This window comes from Caenorhabditis elegans, chromosome II (genome assembly GCF_000002985.6).
Source record: "Caenorhabditis elegans chromosome II".
NCBI classification, from domain to species: Eukaryota; Metazoa; Nematoda; class Chromadorea; order Rhabditida; family Rhabditidae; genus Caenorhabditis; species Caenorhabditis elegans.
The window spans coordinates 7955896-7966313 of NC_003280.10; the positions used below are offsets into that span (position 1 = coordinate 7955896).

The 10418-nt window shown below is 32.2% G+C and overlaps 1 protein-coding gene and 1 non-coding gene across 2 annotated transcripts; one reads left to right on the plus strand and one right to left on the minus strand.

Moving 5' to 3' along the window:
* Positions 1 to 2948: 2948 nt before the first annotated feature.
* Positions 2949 to 4342, plus strand: C04H4.1 (Ovule protein; the record flags this gene model as incomplete). Its single annotated transcript, NM_001026744.4, has 2 exons — positions 2949 to 3071; positions 4205 to 4342. The coding sequence occupies exons 1-2, from the start codon at positions 2952 to 2954 to the stop codon at positions 4340 to 4342; spliced, it is 258 nt and encodes an 85-aa protein (NP_001021915.1). The 5' UTR covers positions 2949 to 2951.
* Positions 4343 to 4730: 388 nt separating this feature from the next.
* On the minus strand, positions 4731 to 4874 carry C04H4.4. Its single transcript, NR_051404.1, has one exon. It is a non-coding gene; the product is annotated as an Unclassified non-coding RNA C04H4.4 (non-coding RNA).
* Between the last annotated feature and the right edge of the window lie 5544 nt (positions 4875 to 10418).

Genomic DNA, 10418 nt, shown 5'->3' on the forward strand with positions numbered 1-10418 from the left:
TCAAATTGAATGTCCGACACATTTTTCAAATTCAGTTTCTAATTTTGCGTGCACCCATCATCAATGCACCTATCATAGTCCTTTTGACATTAGGAACCAAATCCTCTCTTCTTATATCTCACACATTTCCGTCCCATTTTCTGCATTTCCATCCAGGGGCTTTCCCCAATTTCAACCCAAAATGATGTCAGAACAAACGACCAAAATGAAAAAAATCCCTCTGACATTACTAACAAAGAAGAAAACCCCAAAAAATAGTATAAATTTGAGAAATTTTGTTTTCATTTTAAATGTTACAACAAAAACAGTTTTTCATTTCTGATGCCCATATACGAGTTCATGGGTGGAATATCTTGTTGAGTGACCTGAGTCCTTTTTTGGGTTAAAAGAGTGATTTCGTGATGAGAATTTAAAATTTAAAATCCAAAAGTATCCATGTCATGAACCCATTTTCTAGTTCCTTTTCGTCATAATGATGAGGTGCGTTGGGTTTTCATCCATGTCTAACTAATTGAACTAATATTCACAAATTTTCTATTTTGAGAATTATGAATCAAAAAGTAAACTTAAAATAGAATCTCTGATTACAATTACGTTTTTGAAAATAATCATATCATGATTAGCGTGGGAGATGATTAAATTAATCATTGTATAGGAATTCGTATGTTTATTTTGAAAATCGAAAATAATTCAGAAAAAGATCTTACGCTTTGATGCGAGATTTGAACTTAACTATCTTTGAATGTTAGATCAATCCTAAAATTATATTTTTAAAGATAAATTGTCTCAGTTGTTGTATTTTGATGAATTTTTTTGATGATTTGATGATGAGTTAGTGTTTTAATTTGTATTTTAGTTAGGCATTTTGTTTTAAATATATAAATTTAGAAGGTATCAACACACAAATTAAAACTATTAATAAAGTTTTTTGAGCAGCTCTCAGCAATGTAACCGATTAATTGAAAATTTAACAACCAAATCTTTCAAAAAATATATTAGGCTTAAGAAAAAAACATTTTTTTCGTGTTTTTGTTTGCAATTTGTGATTCAATCAGGAGACGCCTGGTAGATTTTTTTCCCACAAACCTACCAGTATTCATTTTACAATGCTTCACTTTCTCAATAACTCCTGACAGATTACGTCATCAACCCCCAAACTACTCCGAGATCTTCGTAACCAAAAAAAGTCAATCTTCCCAATCACTACCACGTGCCATAAAAAATCTGTCATATTTTCAAAAAATTCGCATGTTTTGACAAAGAAAATGCTTGCTAACGAGCTCGGGTCTGAAATTGAGTTCGAGATTGTTTGGGTGAAAAGCACGAAAAAGGAAGGAGAAATGTCAGTGTCTGGTAGAAGAACGGGGGTTCATTTCTTGTTTTTGACTTTTTACATTTTACCTCAAAACTTACCTAAATGTATTTTAATTGAATTTTTATGGAAGATATTTAGAAGTTTTTCAGTTCGTATTCCATTCTCTATTCTACGTCTAATATTCAAAAACCAGACACCAGTTCAAGTCGTAAAATAAATTACAAAAAAACATTGTCTATTATTCTGAAGTGAGCAACTGCAGCAGTATAATATTCTTCTTGATCTCCCATGTAGTACTTCTCTCTGTTGAGTAGTAAATGTTCACTACTTCCTCCATTTTTTCCATCATCAGCTGTTCTCAAATGCCCCTTGGCTCCCATTGCTCCCGTCGGTCATCTCTTGAGCACAGAGAGCAACAAAAACATGTCATCAAGAGTGTTGAGTTTTTCGTGCAAAATGATCATCCTTTTTCAAAACACCTGCCTACTGTGTTCTATTCTGTATTCTCAATGACATCCTGATCAAATTTCGGGTTGTTTTGTTCGTTTTGTCAAGGTAGATCTGGATGTATTGAGGGTTATGTTATAGCTAGATTCTATTACAATAACATAATTTTTCAATTTTGAGTGGGAAGTCCGTCTGGCAATGTGTCATTTTTGAGATTCTAGTAAATTTTTTAAAAAACTAAATTGTTCTTAATTCACATCTACAGAAAAAGTTTTAATAAAAGCGAGAAATATATTTTCAACCGAAAAGTGAAATCTGATCTTTTGCAACAATTATTATTTTGGAATGAAATACTTAACAACAAATTCATAAACCATTGCAACTATTCACCTGTTCGATGTTTCGTTATGGTTTTATTTTAGTTTCAGCATGCATCCGATCACCTGATCGTAGTCTTTAAAGCATTAAATATATATAAGTGCGAAAGATAGGAGAACCAAATTACCGAGTTACTAGAAAAGAAAATATGCTACTGTATTTTCCTTTTTTTTAATTATTAATCCTCAACTGGTTATACTTTTTGGATTTCGCGTTTTATTATAATGTATACATATTATAGACAAATATGTATAAATGTATAAACTGAATTGTGTTTTATTTGAAATCCAAAATTTCAAAGTACTTTTTTGTTCGAAAAAAAACTAGCTTCACATAGCAGATCAATAATTAAAAAACGAAACGTTCAGTTTAAACGATTCAAACTCATTTTTCATGTTCGTTTCATTTATTCTCGAACGAGTAAAAATAAATCAAATCGCCATATTTCGTCTCGCTGTGTGGTTGGTCGTCAACTGAAAACGAACAGACGAAATAAAGAAGTGAAAGAAGGAAAAATGAAAATTTGTGAATGGAATGACGTGTAACCATAGCTCGGTGATTTAGAGTTAGTATGCTCGAAACTGCTCGTCCTTCTAGTATTCTTTTCACTCATAAAATATGTTTTCGCCTAATTTCCCCAACCACTTTCATAGTCATCTCCATCCATCTTGCGTCTTTTACTACGTTCTCCTCCTTGTTTTCATCATTTTCTTCTAGATTTTATTTGGTATTCTGAACCCGTTCAACTTTGCCTTCTGACTTCTCGATGGTTCAGAAAAAGGATCAGAATAAATAATTATTATTTCAGGGAATGGCATTCGGTGGATTATTGGATGGATTTCTACAAGAAAAATCACATGCACACGTAGCGGGTGGTGGACGAAAAGCGTCAGCTTTCAGTCAACCAATGAGAAAAGATACTCTCTCAATGGTGAGCATTTCTGTAATTTAATAATTTTGGAATAATGGATTTTCGCTGCAGTGAAAACATTTATTTGATTTCAAATAAAGAAGTAAATAGAGATTTGGATGAGTTGATCAAAAATTTATTAGAAATTAAAAAATGTCTAACAATCGTAAAACCTTTTCATTTTTATTGGAAGGTTCATCAAAACGACCTCCCCCCCTTTTTCAAAAAAATTTTGAAATTAAGTTCGTTTCAGTCAGCAAACTCCAAAACACATCCTCGTGACCGGAAACTAAATTTTGGAAATTTTCTCGACTGAATTCCAGAATTGGTTTATTCCTTTTTCTGAATAGGGCTCTGATCAACTAAACTTGTATGTGTTTGTGGGGTCAAAAAATGCCATTCAGTTTTGAGAGTTGTCTTTTGGAAAGTGCCAGAATGTTCAAAATCTGTATCGTATTGTAGTTTTTTAAAGCGCTTTTGTTAATAACTTAAATTTATTTGAAACATTCTGTTTTGAAGTGTTCATTTATCATCCAGAGAGTGCAGTTCTTGCTAGACCTTCTGGAAACCATGAAAATCTTATTTTTATGTAGTAATTTGCAAACTTGTAATATTACCATTCTGTTGTAACGGTTACAATAATATTTCCAGCAACGAGTTACGTTTATGCAAAGTAACCATATTTTGTATTTCGCAATTTGAACTTGAATTTAAAAAAATAATTTTGTAACATTGACATGGTCTGTAACTAAAATTTTTCATGTTTATAGTTCATCGTTATATCTCTTGACTGAAAAACATGGTCTCCTTATTTTCTCTGTTATATGATTTCATGATCATTTGATAGTACAACTCCTGTAAAAAACATGCATGGGATCATAATTCTGACTAATGAGCATCCCATCTTTACCAGAGGTGAAGCACGACGAAACACGCGACGCCACGTTGCAAGATCTTAAAAATTAAAAAAGCTTTAGCGAAAACGGCTTAAAATGTTTTTGTTTAATCAACAAAAACTTTTGAAACGTTATACAAAAGAGATTACGGAAATTGCTGATCCTTCTAATCGCAACAACTTTTCTAGAAATTTAAAATTTTTATTTTATTCTGAAATAGTTTACAAATCGCAAAAATTGAATTAAATATTCTTTCAGTATCAAAATCGTGAAGTAATCTCGAACGGTCGAAAAACGAGCACAATGTCGATGGTAAATCATAAAATGAGCACAATATCAGCAGTTTCAGTCGACTTGTATCCAAAGTACTCATGGCATGGATCTGCAACACGTTAGTTTATTTTAATTTTTGGGTTTGAGAACTTGCGCGTTATTTATGTTTTATTGAACTTTTTAAAGATGTTATTTCTGTTTTTAACTTTTAAAAAAGGTTGTAGCTTTACGATTTTACAATACATGTTCATTATTTCCTGTTTTTGACTTCTAGTCCATTTCGGGGGTTTTCTGAAGTCCTTCCCCCCGCAAAATACATTCATTGGTCTCTTGAACTTAATTATTGTGCTTCTAGCTTTTGTTTCTAGAAAAAACAGTTAAAATTTAGTTTTATCAGACAATAAAGCTTACAACATATTCTTTGATCATCCGAACTGAAAATCACATCATTTTCCATCCTCATCAACACCAAACATAGTAAAAGTATGTGTGTGTGACAAAAAGACGAGAAAGCAATTTGATATCTCTCTATTTCTCGAGACTCGGCAACAGAAAATGCACACAGCAAAAGAGAACGATTCGCGCCTTTTCGTGGTGCTTTCCACTCAAGAGCCATTTTTTCTGGTAAAAAAAACTGAGAAAAAGAAGGACCAAATGTGTGTTTGTTTAGAATTTTAAGACAAAAAAGAAGAGAGAACGACACAAGAAATTAGGCGAGTGAGTGACTCCTGTTTAGATGAGAAAGAGAATTGGTTAGTTTTTAGAGAGATTAATAGGAATTAGTGTCTCCAAAAATTCTGACACTGTCTTCATTTTTATAACTTTGTTCCACTCACTTTTCAATTCTAATTCATTTCCTGCTCCCGTCTTTGTTTTTCATGTTATACAGTTTTTTGGGTACAACTGGTATAGTGAGGTCGGGTTTTGATTGATATAATTCTAATTTTCTCATTTTAAGCAAACTTCATTACGTACGAGGCAGGCGTATGTATCTTTGAAAGAAAAGCAAGAGATAATCAAGCCTTTAAAGTTTTAAAATCTGCTGAAATATGATTCTTGATATCTGTTTCTTCTGATTTCCATTTTTCAAGCACACAATTTCACACGTTCACTTTACCTTTCCCACGTGTTCTTATATTACCGATTCATTGTTGTTTGAGAGTATCCAACATTTTATTCATGTAAAGTCGAAAATCAGTGGAACTTTTGTCGATGAATATTTCATGAAATGTCTAGTATCTCCCTTGTTGTCAAAAAGTGATCTTGACTCTTAGGTTTTCATTGAATATTTCATGGTTTCTAGTTTTGTACTCTTATTTTTCCTTGAACAATGTGACGAATCAAGAGAACTTTAGCATGCTCTAACCGAATTTCTCGTAAAATTCTCGAGACGACACTCAAATTTCCAGAAGTCTCGAATCGGTCATTTCACGAATTCCCATAAAAAATGAACGACCATCTGTTTTTCCTTTGAATTCATACTTTTTCAACAGTTTTGTTGTTTTGACCACAAATGTTTTTTGCTCCGCTATTCAGGACTTTTAGAACAAATACGCATAAATATTGCATTACCTTTATCAAATTGAGGAACAAGAATCTGAAGAATAAGAAGGGGAATGTAGGCAGGGAACCCCGTGAAATTTGTCACATTCCCGATGATTTGTTGTTGTGGCATGAGGTGTAAGACCAATTGATGGAATCAAGAAGTCCTTCCTTTGCTTGATTTTGTTGGATCAGTTTTTCATCGAATTGATTTCCAGATTAAAAAATTATCGAAAATTTGTTTAAAATGCAATCAATTATTTTATACCTTAGATTTTAGAAAATTTCATTAAGAATTTGACCCAAGTTCCAATTCAAAACAGCGATGGTACCCGTTTCAGAATAAAGATTTTGAAAAACTAAACAGTTCATCATTACAATGCATCTTTTCATAATGTTTTTTAGTTTTGGAACTGTACTCTTTCGTATTAGTTTTCGTTATCAAAATGCCCACTCAAAAACCCAAAAAAACTTTCTCGTGTCGGATTCCTAATTCCATTTATGTGTCGGAGCAAGAAACAAATTACTGGAAAATCCTTTCCGGTGGTTCTACCCCATTTCGTGGAACTTGTTTCATTCTTGCCGACAATGACGTCATGAGTCCAATTGAATCAACTTGTAACAGTTGTATATTCTCCCTGATAAAATCTATTTTATAATGATAAATACTTTCTCCAGACGCACTGTGTCCACTTTGTGCTTTGCCCCGAGTTTGTTGTCAGCTGTTCTGTTGACCTGTGTTGATGTCTTCTCGCGCGAGATATCTTGCTCGCCGAGCCATAAATCAGTGTTGTGTTTATTTCATTCAACACTTCTTCTTGTCCTTCTTGCAATATTTTTGATTCACTTTTACTCACACTTATACCTTTTATACCAAGAAAATCTAACTAATGGACATTTTTGCTTCACATTCTCTAATAGGAAAGAAATTAGAATTATTCCAGCATTTTTCCAGCAATCCTTGTTTTTCGACCAATTTTTGGTTCTCAAAATCTCAAACTTCTCAGATTCTCTTGCTCTATCAAGTTTTAATCATTTTTTTTGTTGTTCACCAACTATGTCATTTCCGTGCATAATTGGCATTCTATTTGAGAAACTGAATATTTCATATTCATTTAGGTGAAGATTTAATGACGATCTTTTGAGTTCTATAACTTTTGATAATCTTTCAACCGGAAATTCTTTAATATAAGGAATCATTGATTATAAGGAACTTGTTGTTAATTCATACCACAGACATTTTAACAAACTTTTGAATTCAGTTTTTTAATGTTTCACATGTTTTTTTTCAAACTTAAAAAAAATCATCACAAATGTTTTCTTCTGTTCATTTTTTTTGTTGCTTTAATTACACTAGTGGCACCCAATAATTGATGTTGCACCAAAAATGCTTATTTTCAGTGTTGCTATTTAATTTTATTGATTCAAGAAATTTCCAGGAATTGTCCAAAAGAAAGTGACACTTTTATATTTTTTTTTCCATAAATCAGAGAGCACTTTCGTAACCCGGCAACATTATTTTTCATTTCTCAACTCGAAAAAGAAAACATTCAAACAAAACCGGAAAGTGTACGCTTCGATTTTTTAGAGCCATCACACAAAGAACACCACTTTGTTTCCTGTCGGCTTAAAATTTTTCTCAGTTTCTGGAAAATAGAATGAATAGTCAGGCAGGCTCCGAATGGATAAGTGATTAGATACTTATTCTACAATTATAATTCTAATAATAATAATTAATTGAGAAGTGCTATTAACTTGTTTTTTCACACTTTTCAAACTGACAATCTAGAGTGCATAGCAAAATTTTATGCGGTTCCTTAGAATTTTTCAAAATTACTTTGTTATAAATATTTAGATTAGTTTAAATAATTTATGATTTTTGCGTACGTTTTTCGATAATAGTCTGCAATGTATCAAGACAAAATTTAAACTGCAAAAAATAAATGATGTTACTATTATTCAATCAATCGTTTCCAGTCTTTGCTCTGAACTTTAAACGAACAACATCCTCGTTTATAAGGTTACTCCCACCTCAAAAAAAGTTCAGCGCGCCAACGCGTCTCCCTTTGCCATTTTTTTGAAAACTAAGAAGAATTTGCATAAAAGGAAGCAGACACAACTATAACCAAATTATCGTTTTCCTTTCTTTCTTGACCTCAAACTTCCTATTTTTTCTGCTATTCGCTAATTCCTCGGTTTTTCTTCTCACTTACTCTTCTTTTCATGACTCTTTTTTCTAATTACTCTTCTCTACTTTTTTCATTTTTCGCCTCCAAAACTTTTGCTTCCAGATAAAATAATGAATTCCGTACATTTTTTCCAGTTCCCTTTCCAAAATTTGTGCTCTTCTTTTTTTTTTCATAAAATAGAATCGGAAGTTTCACGAATAAACTTCCGTTTTGCTTTCTCGAAAGATGGAGAAATAACTGGTCTTTAAAAAATAAATCTGTTTCATTCATTGAAAGTTTATTGAATAAAGCCAGTAGGGGTCGATTGAAAAGAAATGTTGAGTGGCGAATATTTATTTTATTTCTTTATTTGTGTTCTGATGCTACTTCTTGCATTTCTATTCCACAATTTATTCGAATGGGTTTATTTTTAAAATTTTACCGAAATTCAATTTTTCAGACGAAGGTTTCTTACCATTTTCCCTTTCTGTTTTATACGTCATCAAAATTCTGCATTGATTAAACTTTGAATATCGTGATAATTGATACTATCCTCCAATTGAAAATTTCTTATTTAAATTAATTATAGGAACATATCGTAGAGTCTCTTCTTAAACCACAAATTTCATTTTTAAAATTTCATGCAACCATCAATGACCCCAACTCATATTTTTCCTGCTAGCTGCACCCTGAAAGTTTTAATTTTTATCTGAAATAGATCGTTTATGACATCATTCAAGTGCAATTCTTTTTCTAAACACACAACTAAATACACTTTCATATTTCTTTCCTGTTTTTGTTTTTATTTTTATTATTTCTTGTCTTCTCTACATAATGAAAACTTTGGTACAACTTACTCATTCTTATAGTGAGAACAAAAGAGCCTGTAGGTGTTCGAGCACCCTTCAGTTTTTCCTGAAGACCTTCTTTTTCTGCTTCTACTTTTCCTGTGCCCCCACCCCGATCCAATTGAATTTCAAGTGTTTTCTATCTAAATGCCCCTTTTTTCTCTCTCTATCTCCCTTTTTCAAGAGCCTAAAAAGACCCAAAAACTCACCATCTCCTCCTTTTTTCCGTTTTCATAATCTTTTCCTTCATCATATCCATTTTCGAACAAGCTCGTTTTCCTTTGAACAAGTGTATAAGAGTCATTGCTGCTGCTGCTGCACAGTAGCAAGGCTACCTGTATCCTCTTGACTCATCCCACCACGCCCACGCGACATTGCTCTTTTGTGCTCCTCGCGGGCACTCTTTCTATCTTTCACTTTCTCAGAGCACAAACATGTAACAGTAACTCTCACGTAAACTGTAGACAAAGTAGAGAAATATGGGAGAACAATCAGAGACTGTTCTTTGTTTTTTGATTGCTTCGTTTGTCTTTTACTCTCTGAATCTCTGATCTAAAGACTACATTTTTAAAGTTTTAAATTTATTAAATTCTAAAATTGTGGTTGCTCATTTTTAATACTCTGAAATTTGTTTTCATTTTAGTTTAGGTAAACATTAAAACACTCCGAACTTTTGCCCTTTTCTTTTCTTTTTCTTTTCTACTTTGAATAATTCATTCCCATTGAATAGCTTCTCCTTCCTTGTTTTCTACCTTCTAACATATTTAAACGTCACCTTTCAAAAATTCAAAAATCTTTCACATGTCGACTCCCTCTATATATATGAACATAAATAGCGTTCCACTCGAAAGAAGAAATGCAAGAAAAAATGAGAATTGACTCTCAAAGATTTCAGCAACATTCCGTTCAAGAACAATAGCCATTGAACATAGAAGTGTAGAATAGAGAGGGAGTTTGTTTACTCAAGAAAAATGTAAAAAAGGTTCGACCTAAAAGGTATCCGATACCTTCTCCAATGCCTCCCACATATTATGCCAATACTTGAGCATTTGATACACTGCTAGATTCAGTCCATTTTTTATTATGACAATTGAATTTGTTCTATGGACTAGACGCCGTTTTTTCCCCTGCAATCACGACCATTTTTCAGTTATAGGAATTTCAAGCTATATAAGACGTTTTTTTGTAAAAAAAACTATTTCGAATTTCGAAGAACCGCTTTTTACTCAGCTTTGCAAGTCAAAATTCCCAAAAGAAAAGGTTTCAAAATAACATTTCAAGTATGTGCTCAATTCCTAAACACTTGCATTTTTTGATATTTGTAAAACTATAAATCTTTTCTGGAATTCTGTTAACTGTGCAATGATTTTGTAACTTTTTTCAAAAAATTTTGGAAACCAAATTTAATAAATTTAGCTTGTTCTGATATTTTGGAAATTCAGTTTCAAAGTTTTTGGAAAATTCTTTAAATTTCTTTCCAACTTCGTTCAGAGTGTGGTAAATATTGTCTCGTTCAAACTATAAGTTAGGTTTTGATTATTTTTCTTTAAAAATCATAAACGTTTGCGAATTTTTAACACTTAAAACTTGAATTGACCCTGAGTTTCGTTTTTCGTCATCATCAATTGTAAATGGTCCTGC